A 16514-nucleotide genomic window follows, 5' to 3' on the forward strand; every position below is an offset into this window, starting at 1 on the left:
CAAAGACCACCGGTGAAGTTTTTGCAGTGGGAGAAAACCTGGCTGTGGATCTTTGAGAATCTTCCACGCTCTGACTGAATCTTTCTTCCGCAAGAACATCCGGGAACAGCAATCTGTGGAGAAAAGTCCCGGATGCTCACCGTCCCCAGGGAACCGCGGCCGTGACGGAATTGAATGGGAAAGAGCCGGAGATCTGACCTAAGGAGCTCTGCCCGCTTGGAAAGGCGAGACCCCATTCCACCCCATCGCATGAGGAAGCGAACTCCGTTAGTTCAAATAAATATCTTTTATTAAAGAAAAAAACAAAAACCAAAGGAGTAATCGTTAAGCACCAAAACTGTGAGTATGTTGTTACACTGCATATACAGAAGAAAGGTGGTGGCGGTCCTTGGTGGCGTGTAAGTTTCCACTCTGAAGTCACGAGAGTAAAAAACATGGAAAAAAAAACTGAAGCGGTCCGATAAATCACATTGCAGAAAAGTCGCACTAAAGAAAAAGCAGCAGGAAGGCAAAACAGTCAAAACAATTTATCGTAGAGTTCGTAGTATTGCTTTAAATGCTTGCTTAAGTCTTTTATACTTTGTTGCTTTAATACTTTAGAATGTTAATTGAGCAGTATTAGGTATCGTAAATTTGCAAGACTTGACATTTACAAATATGGTGTGTGCATTTAAAATGTCCTCTTCAGTATAACTGTGTCCAAGAACTTTCGTATTAAAGCCCAGCCCGATGTGCTAGTGTTCTGTCTCTACTCTTATAATATTGCACAAAGCTAGTGAATGGTGAATCAGTTTGCCAGTAATGCATCCAGGCAGGCTGAAAGCAGGTCCTTTTCATTACCCGGACGGACGGACTTAAGTCACGCCAAGGGAGCTGAGCCCGCTAGCTCTTCCTCCCCAACTGCAAATTGGGGTTTCACACTTCAGTCCAGTGAGAAATCCCCTGGGCCAGGAGGCTGACATCCTGCCGCTCAAGAGGAGGGGTGACTTGTTGCGCGTATGAAGGGTGGGGAGGGAAATCCTCCCGTTGTGAGTAAAAGAAAGCAAACCGGGCGAATTTTCGACGCGAGCGGTCCAGCCTCAGCCCCCCCAAGCTCCCACGGTACCTGCTGCTGGGTCTGACAGAAGCCAGTGCTCCCTAACTTTTTCCTCTTCCTCAGGCCTCGTGAGAAGAAGTATTCTCGATCGAAAGACGAGACAGTCGGGAAGCGGGGCCCAAAAAAAATCACCCAAGGGCCAAAGCAAAGGAAATCAACACCTTACGGACGCAGCCCGCCGTCAAGAATTGGTAGATATACCTCCCCGCAACCCCTTAAAAATCCACCATTTACCTAAGTGGATTTTAAGCACGGCACTTAGAAACTCATTTTGTAGATTTTTAATTAGGGGGGGGGGTCACCCAATACGCCGGTGTGTTTTAACTCGGCCAGTGCTCAGTGAGTGGGCTTTGAGCCCCTCTCCTGCTTGCTTGCGACACATCTATTCCATAAGGACGGGATTGGGGTTGGTTTTTTGTTGTTTTGTTTTGTTTTTTTAAACAAAAATAGCACAAGTAAACCATCTAAGTGCTTAGTACAGTGCTCTGCACGCAGTAAGCGCTCAAATACGATTGAATGAAGTGCTGAGAAAACAGTGTGCTTAGAATACAGGAGGCCCGAACTTACACTTCACTTTGTATCCCCCCCAGCGCTTAGAACAGTGCTTTGCACATAGTAAGCGCTTAACAAATGCTAACATTATTATTATTATTCTCTGAAAACTCAGTGTAACAAATAGAACAGAGGAGAGCAGCAACGACTGGTTTGCTTCTGCTTCTCCTCGTCGACTGTTTACATTTATCCAAGTGCTCCCGCCCCAGTGGGACAAGGCTCAGAGACAGAATGATTACCTTCAAGAATCAGATGAAACACATTAAACCCCAATTCCCTGATGGTGCTGTTTTAAGGGCACCGTCAGGACTTTACAGGAAGGTCATTTGACGTCAAGTGCACTGAGAGAAAAGATTAAGACTTCCCAACAGTTGCCTTTTTTTCTTTTAAAAAAATCCCCTTTGCCGAGTTAAAACATCACGCCACAGAAGACACAAAATAAGAACGCTCTGAAAATGCATTTTTAAGGGAACGTACCCCAGAGAGCCGGTCCCGTTTCTGATTTTAAAAGGTGGCATTTACTCCCGTCTCCTACTCGGCTGTTTTTTTTCCTTGCCGGTGGCCGTGGTCATCTCGGCCGCGCGGATCCGAGCTAGGCAAGGACGAGCCAAGGGCGAACGAGGCCCTTCGTCCCGCCCAAGGCCTCAGGCGTTTGGTTTCCTATTTAACTCAGGGCAGTTTGGCCCTCAGGAGCCAGAGATCCTGCTACGGAAAAATGTTAAACCGGCAGCGGCAAAGCCTGTTTAATCATGCAGAGAAGTGTAATGATCAGAAACACACATGGCAACCTTTGTAGTTTAGTAACACGTAGGTACCCTAGCCTCTTGCCGCTCCAGCGCCAACTGTACATACCAATTCAGGACACCCCGCTGAGAGAGCTTGGGAGGGAGGGGGGGCAGAATTAGTATAAATTATTTTGCAGGCTCAAAATCAAGTTATACATTTACACTTGATTAGCACAAAAATCAACATTCTCACTCAGTCCTATAAAATTAACTCCAGCGCTTCGAACAGTGCTTTGCACAACAGTAAGCGCTTAACAGATGCCGTTATTATTAACTCCTGGTCATCTTGTGCTATTGATGTCATTTTAGAACCCTAAAATTCCCACTGTGATTTATCCTAAAGGGTTACAGATCAGCTAAATTGGGGATTTGTGTGTGGGGGGGGTGTGGTAAAAAGTTACTATATTTATCAAATCAAAATGAGAATTAAAATCACGCTTTATAGTGCCCAGTTTCCCAAACTGGGCTTTTCAGACCCTAGAAAAAGATGGGAGTTACAGGGTCAGAATGTATATTCTCAAGGTGAATATTACTCCTAGTGGAGAAACTAAAACTCTCTGAAATCAACTGGTGCCACCTGGGAAAGACGCCATCCGTGACGGGCTCCCTCCGGACCGGCGGGGAGAAACGGGGACGGGAGAGGGACGGGGGCGCGCGCTCATTGCCACCACTTCTGAAAGGGAGGCACAACCTGACGACTGCCATCGTCGACGGCAGCGGGAGCCCTGCCTTTGGAAAGCAACAGGCTTCCAATTTACTCCGGAATCATCCGGCGTGCGCTTCGTTACGGAGCCAGCCACGATCCCGGTGCCCGCCACGCAAACATCTCGGCTTAAGCCTCTGTAAACCGACTCTTTTACGACAACAAATGGTTTCCCTGCCAGGAGGAGGGTAGGGGAATCTACGGGGAATAACCACTAATAAAACCTGACAATGGAAAGAAGAGGGTCTGAGTTCCAATTCTTTTTGGAAGGGAAGGGGAGGGCACTTCCTTCCGTGGGCTACCTTAGCTGCACGCGGGTAAAAAGCAAGACTAGCTGCCTGCAGTCAACGGTCGGTCAGTGAAAATGATTTTGACGGGGGCCACAGAACACCGTACAGATAGAAAGGATTTCCTTATCCCCGAATTCTGGGGAACGAGGCCGGCGATGTAGGTCTACTTTAGAGGGTCACTGGTGGGCCCAGAAAGAAAAGAAACCCGCTAACTACTGCGTGAATACAATTCCCAAACAGAAATTCCCCTCTTCCATTCCGAATAGGAAAGTCAGAAGTTGCAGTGATCGAGGAAGGAGGAGCAGATCAAACTAAAGGACAAAGAATAATCTTAGGTATGATCAAATTACAAAGTATTGCTTCGTATAAGAGAGCTGCACACAAGTTTCCAACGGCTAGAAACGCAGAATGCTGAAGGGCTGTTGAAGGGGAATGGAGAGGTGTGCTTCGAAAGCATACAAAAATGTCAGGTGATGTGATGTCCGGCCTTGGACGAAGGGGCCGTCGCCGCACGCAAAAGCATCCGTCTCTGCGTCCCCGGGATCGTTCGATGGTGTTCCTGGTCCCCGGTGGACGCGGGTTCCCCCGGCGCGTGTCCGTCCGTCGGAATGTCTCGCTCCCCGAGGCCCGGGGAGACAAAGCCCGTGTCTTTCTGGGCGGTCGAAAGGGAGCCCGTCTGAAAGAAGCTATTTTGGTTTTCAGTGCACGTAGGGCGGGGCGGGTCCCACAGCGGGGCCTGCGGGCCGCCAACTTCCACGGCCCCCGGCCGACCCGGCCCCTCTAGGTGGACGGAGATGGGAAAAGTGCTTTAAAAATCTGGGGCGAGGGGCGCCAGGGCCTCGCCCAGCCCAGGCGGGTTACGGGGACATTGCACATGTAAACTGGTTCAGCCTCGATCGGGTGGAAGGGACCAAACAACGAAGGTTGACGGGCAAGTAACGCTTGCTTTTCTCACCCCCGAAATCCGCTCCGCTGGCCGTGCCGGCAGCCCCATTCCGCGCTCGAGCTGCTCACGGCTTCTCCCGGAGGGACCCCGGAGGTTGGTCTCCAGGGCGGGTGGGCTGGCTCTCCCTCCTTTCGGTGGCTGTGCGATCGCCTGGTTCGAGAAGACAAAGTGCACACGGATTAGAGAGGAGGTCGCAGGTCGCAATCTCCCGGAGCAAGGGAGGACCCTCGAGTCCTCGTCGGGAGGTACGGAATATCGATCCTGTGGAAGGGGGCGGGCTCGGGGGAGAAACCGAGGGAAGCGGAAACAACTCCAAATCATCAACTGTATTTACTGAGCGCTTACTGTGTGCAGAGCGCTGTACTAAGCGCTTGGGAAGTACAAATTGGCAACATATAGAGACAGTCCCTACCCAACAGTGGGCTCACAGTCTAAAAACCTTCCAAATCCATTTGGAAGTCACACAAGTCATGTGTTTTCGGGGTCCAATAACAGTTGGGGGGCTTCTGAAGCCTGTAATTTTGGCCCTTTAAAAATGCACCATCCTGAGTGGATCAACTTTCATAACTGTTGTACAAGTATTCATTTACAATACATAAGTGGCATTTTGGCCTATTTCTGTCAGGACGTAATTTCTCTACAATGCGGCAGGCACAGACATGCGTAAAAAAATACATTACTCAAACGAGCACCTTCTACACTCAGTTGATAAACACGATACTCTCGGAAGAAAATTAGGTATGGGCAACTTTCAAATGAAGAGGCTTGTAATCTGTATCTTATAAATCCAGATAGCTAGGGTAGAAGTAGTTTCTACACTTACTTTTAAGAGCAGAGAAACAGAATCACGTCGCAATACGTTTCATGGTTTCTGCGGAATAAATCCCACGGGCCAATTGGAGAAATTAGAACGAAGGGAAAAGCAGACTCCGACGCTCCTAACGGATTTCACCTCGTGGCTGTGACTCCCGGGCCTGACACCGGCCAGGAAACCCCCTCGGCCCCGCCGATCCCGGCGGCGGCTGGGAGTCTCACACGCCGGCCGACCTTCGAAACCCCAAATGCCAAACCTTCAAACTGTCAAAAGGACAGTGGTGGCACCGGTCCCGGGGCTCTGTGCCAGGCTGCCGGTTACAAAATGCCCAAAGCCACGGGAGAGAGCAAAATGGCTAAGTCAGATTCCTTCCGTGCTTCAATGGAGCATGTGCTTTGGCGGGTCGAGCGGAAAGGGTGGCCATTTGATTGAACTCTGCTAGTGTCAGACGAAAAAAGTGAGCACAGACATGGGCTCTAAGGGGGCACTTTAGAGAGGACCCCCTAATCGGCCCCGATACACACAGAGGGACCGGGCGGCTCGGCAACAACCCTGACCTGCTGGAATCCGGCCCCACCCGGCAGTCCGAGACTAGGACAATAATCACGGTAAGAAGAGTATCTGTTAAGCGCTTACTATGTGTCCGGGACTATTCTAAGCCCCCGGGTAGATATAAGCTAATCAGGTTGGACAGAGTCCCTGTCCCACCTGGGGCTCAGTCTCAATTCCCATTTTCTAGATGAAGTAACGGCGGCCCAGAGAAGGCAAGTGACTTGCCCAGGGTCACACAGCAGACACGTGGCAGAGCCGGCATTAGAACCCAGATCCTCCTGACTCCCGGGCTGGTGCGGGAGCCCCGCCCGGGGAGGCGGCGGCGGGAGGACCGCTCTGATGGACAGGAAGGCTCTGGAAGGCCCCTTCCTTCCTCTCCCCCTCGTCCCCCTCTCCATCCCCCCCATCTTACCTCCTTCCCTTCCCCACAGCACCTGTATATATGTATATATGTTTGTACATATTTTTTACTCTTTATTATTTATTTTATTTGTACATATCTATTCTATTTATTTTATTTTGTTAGTATGTTTGGTTTTGTTCTCTGTCTCCCCCCCTTTTAGACTGTGAGCCCACTGTTGGGTAGGGACTGTCTCTATATGTTGCCAATTTGTACTTCCCAAGCGCTTAGTACAGTGCTCTGCACATAGTAAGCGCTCAATAAATACGATTGATTGATTGATTGATTGATAAGGAATCTGGCTGATCAGACAGGCAGGTTTGAGCTACACCAAAGGGAGGCCACAGCTTTCCTACAACCCAGTGCATACACTTCACTCCTCTAATGCCAATCTTCTCACCCTACCTCCATCTCCTCTATCTCGCTGCTGACCCTTTACCCACGTCCCGCCTCAGGCCTGGAAATCCCTCCTTCCTCAAATCCGACAGAAAAATCACTCTCCCCCGCTTCAAAGCCTTATGGGAGGCCCGTCTCCTCCAAGAGGCCTTCCCTGACTAAGCCCTCCTTTCCTCTTCCCCCACTCCCCTCTGTGTCGACCTGACTCGCTCCTTTTATTCAGCCCTCCTCCCAGACCATCATTTGACTGGTAACGCTTTGCTAGCCCTCCTCCAGGAGGCCTTCCCAGACTGAGCCCCTTCCTTCCTCTCCCCCTCGTCCCCCTCTCCATCCCCCCCTTCTTACCTCCTTCCCTTCCCCACAGCACCTGTATATATGTTTGTACGGATTTATTACTCTATTTATTTTACTTGTACATATCTATTCTATTTATTTTATTTTGTTAGTATGTTTGGTTTTGTTCTCTGTCTTCCCCTCTTAGACTATGAGCCCACTGTTGGGTAGGGATTGTCTCTATATGTTGCCAATTTGTACTTCCCAAGCGCTTAGTACAGTGCTCTGCACATAGTAAGCGCTCAATAAATACGATTGATGATGATGATTATGATGATGCAGCTCCTCCTGCTCTGGTGCCGCTCGCGAGAGGAACGGAGTGGACTTTGGGGGAGTGCTCAAAAATATACCATGATGGATTGATTGATTCATTCATTCAATCGCATTTATTGAGCACTTACTGTGTGCAGAGCACTGTACTAAGCGCTCGGAAAGTACAATTCAGCAACAGAGAGAGACAATCCCTGTCCCTGGCTTCCCTCTTTACTTTATCTTCTTCCCCCTGCGGGTCCCACTTCTCCTCCCCAGGGACTGTGTTTCCCACTCATTCATTCATTCAATCGCATTTACTAAGCGCCCACTGTGTGCAGAGCACTGGACTAAGCGCTTGTAAAGTACAATTCAGCAATGGAGAGAGACAATCCGAGTCCCTGGCCTCCCTCTTTACTTTATCTTCTTCCCCTGGGGGGGGTCCCATTTCTCCTCCCCAGGGACTGTGTTTCCCACTCATTCATTCACTCAATCGCATTTACTGAGCGCTTACTGTGTGCAGAGCACCGGACCAAGCGCTTGGGAAGGACAAGTCGGCAACAGATAGAGACGGTCCCGACCCGACTGCGGGCTCACAGTCTAGGAGGGGGAGACAGACGACGAAACAAAACCTATTGACGAAATAAAATAAAAGGAATAGCAAATCTGATCGATGGATGACTCCCAAAGCCCAGATTGCAACACGCTCTCGGGCCTTCCAGGAGCCAACGGGAGGTGGGGGGAGAAGCGGCGGCACCCAACGAAGGCCGACCAGATTCCCGAAGGGAGTGCTGCTCTTGGTTACCCTGGCCCGTCCGGCAGCCGGTCTCCGCTGGGACAGCGGGCACTCCCGGTTTGCCGGCTGCCGCCAGCTGCTGGGGGCACCAACGGTCAAAGCCCGTGGCCTCTGCCGGCCTAGCGGTAGCCAGGGATCACGTCTACAGGGATGGCGTTGTGTGGAGCAGTGTGGCCGAGTGGAAAGAGAATGGGACTGGCGGCGGGCCGGTCAGAGGATCTGGGTTCTAATCCCAGCTCTGCCAGTTGCCTGCTGTGTGACCTCGGGAAAGTCACTCCACTTCTCTGTTTCCTTGTCGGTATAATGGGGATTCAATCCCTGTTCTCCCCTCTCCTCGGACTGGGAGCCCCAAGTGGGACGAGGGACTGTATCTGACCCGATTAACTGTTATCTACCCTGGGGCTTAGGGCAGAGCTTAACACACAGATAGCTCCTAACAAATACCATAATATACTAACTCCATTAGAGTCTCCAAGCGCTCAGCGCAGCGATCATCGCACGGCAGGTGCTCGGTTAATACTACTGACCAGCCCCGTTTAGGGACGAGTTGAGGACCCAAGAAATTACCCTTTAGTTTTCCCAGTCGGTGCAAGGCAAACTGTCGTCTTCGTCTTCCGACTCGGGTGACGCCTCCTTGATCCTTCGAAGCGCTTCGTGGATGCTGCGGGTGAGGGGGTCCGTGTCGGGCAGGAGGGTGAAGGATTCTCTCAGGGCGTCCTTCTGCACCTTCTTCAGCTTCACCCCTTTCCGGATCTGGGCCAGGATATTGTTGCTGTCGTCTTCGTTGGGAAAAGGAGCCAGTGTCCTCTGCTCCACCTTTCTCAGGTGAAAGCTGCCTCGCTTCAGGGAAGCCAACACCTCATCCATGGGGGAACTCACTGCGGTCCAGAGAACCAGAGAAACCAGTCAAAACCGTTCGGATGATCATTCTGGGGCATTTTATAACGGTTGGCTTAGACACCGTCTCTATCTGTTGCCGAATTGGACTTTTCAAGCGCTTAGTACAGTGCTCTGCACACAGTAAAGTGCTCAACAAATACGACTGAATTGAATGAATAAATGAATGTTAAGGATCATCAGAGATACGCAAATATCACATGTGGCCTGGCCACACAATGGGACCAGATACAATAATAGTAATAACAACAGTGATAACTATAATAATACTTATTAAGTGCTTATTACTATTATTATTATTGTACTCGTTAAGCGCTTACGTCGAGCACTGTTCTAAGCACTGGGGTAGACCCAGTTAATGAGGTTGGACACGGTCTCTGTCCCACATGGGGCTCACAGTCTAAGTAAGAGGTAGCACAGGGACTTAATCCCCATTTTACAGTTGAGGAAACTGAGGCTCCGAGAAGTGAAGTGACTTGCCCAAGGGCACACAACAGACAATCAATCAATCGTATTTATTGAGCGCTTACTGTGTGCAGAGCACTGTACTAAGCACTTGGGAAGTACAAGTTGGCAACATATAGTGACAGTCCCTACCCAACAGTGGGCTCACAGCCTAAAAGACTGTAAAATGGGAATTAAGATATGGGACAGGGACTGTGCTCTACCCAATTTGCTTATAACCACCCCAGTGCTTAGGACAGTGCCTGGCACACAGTAAGCACTTAGCAAATACCACAATTATTATTATTATTCTTACTGCTGCAAGTTCCTGAAACCACCTCCCAACCGCCCTTATCAGTTTGTTTTATAGCCAACTAGGAAACTGTTTTCTCTTGCAAAGATCTACTGAGGTATGTAAATATATATAAATGGATTTAACATATCTCTTCATATCACCTTTGCATTTAATAGCCACATACAAGGCAGGGAGTTGAAAAAGGCAAGACAAGTGGCGGAGCCGGGATTATAACTCAGGCTCTCTGACTCCCGAGCCCGGGCTCCGCTTCTGGTGTCTGTGAGGACCTGTTACCAGGTTTCTGCAAGGAGGAATACTGCATTTTCCCCTGGAATTATTTTGTGGGATGCCAGTTCGTGAAAAGGAGCCTGGCTGGTACGGTCAGACGCTTCCCAAGCCTGCCCGGCCCACTGTGCCTTCGCTGGCACCTCCCGGGGTGCCGGGGTAGGGGGCACGGACCGTGCCCCTCCGGTGGCTCCGTGGTGCCGGCTTAGCCCTCCTCCAGTGCTCCTGTGCTCCCTGGGTGGGGCGCGGAGGTCGGGATATCAGGGGAAAACACTCTTCAGGTGCACGGGGCGCACAACAACCCCAGGCTAGTCTCATAGTTTATAGTTGGGTTGGACTCTCCCAAACAGTACAGTGCTCTGCACAAAGTAAGCACTCCATAAATAATAATGGCATTTATTAAGCGCTTACTACGTGCAAAGCACTGTTCTAAGAGCTGGGGAGGCTACAAGGCGATCAGGTTGTCCCACGGGGGGCTCACAGTCTTCATCCCCATTTTACAGATGAAGTCAGAGGCACAGAGAAGTGAAATGACTTGCCCAAAGTCACACAGCTGACAAGTGGCGGAGCCGGGGTTTGAACCCACGACCGCCGACTCCAAAGCCTGTGTGACCTTGGTGAAGTCATTTAACTTCTACGTACCTCAGTGACCTCATCTATAAAATGAGGATTAAGACTGTGAGCCCCATGTAGGACAGAGACTGTGTCCAACCTGATTAGCTTGTATCTACCCCAATGCTTGACACATTCATTCATTCAATCATATTTACTGAGCACTTACTGTGTGCAGAGCACTGTACTAAGCGCTTAGTGACTGACTGAGAGACTGAGTGAATGAATTGAAAGCAGCCAACTTGGTTTCTGAACTTTATCTCAAGCTCTTTAAGCCCACAGATGAGTGTGCTGGTTCAAACCATTATAGAGGGTTTTAGGAAGCACGGTGCCAGTCCTGGGGGGGGCGGGGGGGGGGGGGGCGGGAGGGGGTGTCATCTTTTTAACAGTATGTGATAAGCGCTTACTAGGCACTAGGTAGTGTACTAAGCCGTGGGGCAGATACAAGCTGATCCGTTTGGACACAGTCCATGTCCCATATGGGGCTCAGAGGCTTAATCCCCATTTTCCCGATGAGGGAACTGAAGCCCAGGGAAGTGAAGTGTCTTGCCCAAGGTCACCCAGGAGACAAGTGTTTGAGGCGGGATGAGAACCCAGGTCCTTCTGACGCCCAGCCCTGGACTCCATCCCCTAGGCCACACAGCTTTCTCTAAACTGCATTTCCAGCAGTGAGGGCGGGAAGGCCTAGGCGGACCTGAGGGGGTTCGTTTCTATACTCTGAGTCCATCTGGGTTGCACCCATTTGGGAGAAAACAAGACCCCCTGGAGAGGAAATAGCCAGGGACTCTTCTGAAGCTCCTCCCGATAGCCCGTTAGCTCTACCGGGGTGGGGAGTTACCTCTCCTCCTCTGCAGATCTTCTGCCGTCTTCTTGAGCTTCTTCCTGGCACTGACCAGCTGACTGCTGTCCAACAGATGAGCCGAAGGGGCACCGACAGACTTGGGGATCCTCTTCTCCTCCCCCTCCGATCCGGTCAGCCCGTCGGCCTCCCTGTCCAGCGGCTCTGCGCCGTCCTCCTTCGTGGGCAGAGGCGGGGGTGGAGGTGGGGGCGGCGGAGGCGGCGGGGGCGGTGTCGGGGGCAGAGGGGGCGGGAGCGAAACCGCAGCCACGGGGCCCGGTTCGCCCTCGCTGCTGGGGAGGACAGGGAGGGATGTGGCGTGCGCCAGTTCGGAGGTAACGTCCACGAGAGGTAACGGACAGTCTTCGGGTTGGGCTACTCCGGGCTCTTCGAGCTGTGCCAGTCTCTGGGACTCCTGGGTCTGGAGCGGCGGGACCACTTTCCTCCCCTGGTCCACCTCTCGGGCCTCTTCTTGGCTCTGGGGGGTGGCCGACGAAGGCAGGGGCTGGTCCTCACAGGGCATCGGGCTGGTGCCGCTTTTTCGTCTCGCGTGAGCAAGGCGCAGCCTGGTGGACTTCAGTATTACCTGCCCAGGGTACCGCTGAAAGTAAAGATGACTTGCGTTAGTTAAATCCCGTCTTAGAAGTGGTGAAAGCAGGCCTGCCCCTGATAAGAAGGGCGCGCAGATTCGGCACCTAGGTTCACGTTTACTCTTTAAACCGGAAGGTGGCAACAACCAAGGTGACGCTCCCCGTCGACTCAAGTGCCCAAACCCCAAAACTCATCCTTGAAAGTTGACTGGCCTCACACTCTCCTCTCTTTTCCGACACCGAATCCTTCTTCAGGAGTCGTAATTCAAGACTCCAGTCCTCTCTGGCCCCGGCTCAGCCCTCTGTTCATTCATTCAGTCGTATTCACTGAGCACTGACTGTGCACTTGGGAGAGTACAAATCAACAATAAATAGACACATTCCCTGCTCGCAATGAGATTAGAGTCTAGGGGGCGGCCAGCCTCCTTCCCCGTGACCCGGTAAGTCATCCTCCTGGTCAGCCTTCAAGCCTCTATTCCAACTCTGCCTTGTCCCCATCGCCTCTGCTCTTTCCTTTGCTCTGCCCTGACTCCCGCTGAGGAGAAGCAGCGTGGCTCAGTGGAAACAGCCCGGGCTTTGGAGTCAGAGGACATGGGTTCAAATCCCGGCTCCACGACTTGTCAGCTGTGTGACTTTGGGCAAGTCACTTCACTCCTCTGTGCCTCAGTTACCTCATCTGTAAAATGGGGATGAAGACTGTGAGCCCCCCGTGGGACAAAACTGATCACCTCGTAACCTTCCCAGCGCTTAGAACAGTGCTTTGCACATAGTAAGCGCTTAATAAATGCCATAATTATTAAGGACGGTCCGGCTTTCCCCTCACCGTCACTCCTCATTCGCATTCCTCCCTCTCGATTCAAGCCAGCCCCAGGGCCCGGAATTAGAACGGCAGCTTGGCCTAGAGGATAGAGCCCGGGGCTGGGTGTCAGAAGGACCTGGGTTCTAATCCCAACTCCGCCATCCGTCTGCTGTATGACCTTAGGGCAAGTCACTTCACTCCTCTGGGACTCAGTTAACTCATCTGTCAAACAGGACTGTGAGCTCCATGTGGGACAGGGACTGTGTCCAACCTGATTAGCTTCTATCTACCCCAGGGCTCAGTACAGTGCCTGACTGTGAGCCCACTGTTGGGTAGGGACCGTCTCTATATGTTGCCAACTTGTACTTCCCAAGCGTTTAGTACAGTGCTCTGCACACAGTAAGCGCTCAATAAATACGATTGATTGATTGACACATAGTAAGCGCTTAACAAATACCGTTAAAAAAAAATGCACCGTGACTCCCCATCAAACTTCTTTCCTTCTGGGCTCTACTGCAAACCCTCTTCCGACACAATGCTCTCTCTACTTTGGGAGGAGATCTGCATGTAACCCACCAAAGACAACTTTTTGCCTCTTCACTGTCTTTCCTGGTCCCCAGGGAACTATTACCGAGCGGCATGTCACACACTCTCCCCGGTCAAGAGGCTGGTGACTTCAGGGCCATGGGGTCCTGTGGGACCAACAAGTCAGCCAACAGCCCTGGCGTAAATTGCGTGCACGTCAATCGATCAATGGTATTTATTGAGTGCTTACTGTGTGCAGAACAGACACAGTCCATGCCCACAGTGAGCTCACAGTCTAGAGGGGGAGAGGTTGTCACCTTCTGCCCCGAGTAATAGTACCACACTGCTCAATGCCCACGTTGAAATCTGGGGGCATCCACCAGGGCAGCACATCTGTGCTATGAGAGTCCCCCCGCATCAGGCTCTCAGCTCAGCACCGTACACTTGGTCTGCAGCCAGGAAAGGCCAGCAGACGAGCACATCTTTTGAAATATCCTATCTTTCGTTTTCTGGGGTCGCCGTTGGATCATGTAATCTGAAAATGAGGGCGTGGGGTGTTCCATTCCAGGATTTGGTTACCTCCAGAAACCGCGTGCTACGCTGGTGGGTGATTTTTGTCCCAAAATATCAGTTGCAAACCCCATTTCCACTTGCACTCGGCCCTCGCCATCTGGTTTCACTACCAGTGGAGGTAGCATTTGTTGAGCAGCCGCTAGTGCGGTGCCCTGTACTGAGCGCTTGGGGAGTCCAATACGAAGGAGTGGCACGTTCCCTGCCCACCGGCGGCTCACCCTCTATCGGGCGAGGCAGGCGTAAACATATCTACAGAGAGAGCAATCACAATAAATAACTGAATGTGCAACTGAATAAACAGAGGTATGATTTTCTGGGTGGAGCAGTAGCAGGCTTCTTCCTGTTTTCAAAATTAGTAAGTGATTATATCTCAGGCCAGACAATCTGGACCTACCGCCCAGTCCATTCCACTGCATCGATGACTATACAGAGAAAGCCAACGGGCCTTTTTCTGGAAGGAAAAAAGTAGATGAACTCTCAAGCGGAGGGCTCCTTGCCCCCTTCAGGATTCTCCACTCGTCCACTTGTATTATCCGGTGCTTAAAACAGTGCTTGGCACATAGTAAGTGCTTAACAAATACCATTACTATTATTGCAATAATGATGATAATAATAATAATAATACTTGTTAAGCACTACCATGTGCCAGGCAGTAAGCGCTGGGGTAGATACAAATTAATCGGGTTGGACACAGTCCCTCGTCTCACAGGGGGCACAGTCATAAGCCCCATTTTACAGATGAGGAAACTGGCACAGAAAGTGAGGTGTCTTACCCAAGGTCACACAGCAAGCAAGTGGTGGAGCCAAGATTAGAACCCAGCTCCTTCTAACTCCCAGGCCTGTGCTCTATCCTCTAAGCCATGCTGCTTCTCTAAGCAACTAGGAGAGCCCAGGACCCTTGGGCTCATTTTGTGATTCATTTGATGGGTTCAAATCAGAACGTCCCCAGAGGGATGGTAGCAGGGACAACAGGACAAAGGAACAGTTAATAGGTTGTTGAAACCAGAGATTGAGATATTAATGGCAAAAGTACGGGAGGGCAGCACGCTTCTGGAATTGGCACGTCCATAAAATCGCAACGGTGGCCACGGTCTAACATCTCTGGCTTTCCAACCATTTCCAAAGAATGTTTATACAGAGAGGGCGCTGCCTGAGGCAGTGAAAATCCAAACAAGTCATGAATTCTCACTTTTCCTTCCCTCCTCCTCCTCACTTTTGAATTGTTCAGTCTAACCTGCTGCCCTGCAGTTCTTGTGGAACTTTCCGTGAGCCTGACTCTCAGCTCTGCAGGAGGCCAGGGAACACGCAGTTAACAGTCGGTCGGTCAGTCACTCAGTCGTATTTATTCAGCGCTTACTGTGTGCAGAGCACTGGACTAAGCGCTTGGGAGGGGCCAAGAGAACAATCAACAGATACATTCCCTGCCCACGGTGCTCTCTCCCCAGAGTTCAGCTCCCAACTCTGCCCATTGATGAGCTGAAGTTAAACGAACATGACGCATCACCTGTTTAAACGTGCGCAGCCTGTCCAGTGTCTTCTGCCTTTCCTGGCTAACCCACGTGCTCTTTCTTTCTTCTTCATCTTGGAGTAGTTCTCGCTTCTGAAAGGCCCGAAAACAAAGAAACACACACGTCAGTTATAACAAGCTCCAGTCATGTGTACCAGAAAAATTCGAATCGGAGGGGTAGTTCTTCTGATCAGAACCTGGGGAGCGCGTATGTATTTTTAAAGTTAGCATTAAAAAAGCGTGTTGAGGCTTCAATACCAGTTTTCAGCCGGTAGAACGTGTCTGTCCTGGAATGTCAATTAGTTGATTTTTCGATCAGTAGCGGGCAGGCGCCGAGCCATTAAAAGCAAACTGGGGGGGGGGTACTTAAAGCTGCCCAGATCTGCTACAGAAAGGTTCTCACATTCCCAGCTTCGAGTAGACATACAGCAAATGCTGCCAAGCCAAAACTGATCAGAGAGATAAATGCCTTCCTGAAAAAGAACACACAGTCTTACTAAGCGACTAGTCAGGCGGGCTGACAAGCGTTGCAGCACCAACTGGGCGATAGGAGCCGGCTACAGATGCTGCCTCACGGATAGACGGTTGCAATTTCCAGGATTTGGTAAACTGGTCCACCTGCCTCTTTAGTCCGGGTCCAGTCTGACCTGGAGAGGCTGTTTGTGGATTGTCACGACTCAGAGTCCCCAGCGCTCTTGGGGATCACTGAGCTTGGGTAGAAGCCTGGGCCATGCCCAAGTCTGGCCAAGTTTCTGGGCTCAGCCCCTCTGGGTCAGGCTTCACCCAAGCCAAGCCGAGAGGGGGTGGGAGAAATCCACATTTACTGGGGGGACTCTTCCATCGCTCCTCATTCTCCACCATTTCATCTGCCCAACTTTAACTTCCCTCCCTCTCTCACTCCTGTCTTCCCTACTCCGCTGCTCCTTTCCATCTTCTATCCTCTTGAGCCCACCCAATTTCTTCTCCTTCCTTTCTCCACTTCCCCTTTCCACCCCAGTTCTCTCCCCTGCCTGGCTCAGGAGCTGTCTTCTTCCCTCTCAGCATTTTTCAGACAGACAAGGAATGTGAATTATTAAAACTGAAGAGCTTTCAAAAAGCCAGTTTCCTCCTATACACCACATAAAACTTGTACTTCCCAAGCGCTTAGTACAGTGCTCTGCACATAGTAAGCGCTCAATAAATACGATTGATGATGATGATGATAAAACTGCAGAAGGATTATAACCAAGTTTGGAGC

General features: G+C 50.9%; 1 protein-coding gene across 1 annotated transcript in view; it reads right to left on the reverse strand.

Annotated features, from left to right (window-relative positions):
• Positions 1-271: 271 nt before the first annotated feature.
• JMY (junction mediating and regulatory protein, p53 cofactor) overlaps positions 272-16514 on the reverse strand; it is a gene marked incomplete at its 5' end in the record, with an annotated part of 93535 nt that continues 77292 nt past the window's right edge. The window contains 4 exons of the mRNA XM_038765477.1: positions 272-4522; positions 8480-8790; positions 11284-11884; positions 15275-15370. Of these exons, the coding sequence (XP_038621405.1) occupies positions 8483-8790; positions 11284-11884; positions 15275-15370 (1005 nt within the window). The remainder of the gene's footprint in view (positions 4523-8479; positions 8791-11283; positions 11885-15274; positions 15371-16514) is intronic.

This window comes from Tachyglossus aculeatus, chromosome 23, assembly GCF_015852505.1.
Source record: "Tachyglossus aculeatus isolate mTacAcu1 chromosome 23, mTacAcu1.pri, whole genome shotgun sequence".
Lineage (NCBI taxonomy): Eukaryota > Metazoa > Chordata > Mammalia > Monotremata > Tachyglossidae > Tachyglossus > Tachyglossus aculeatus.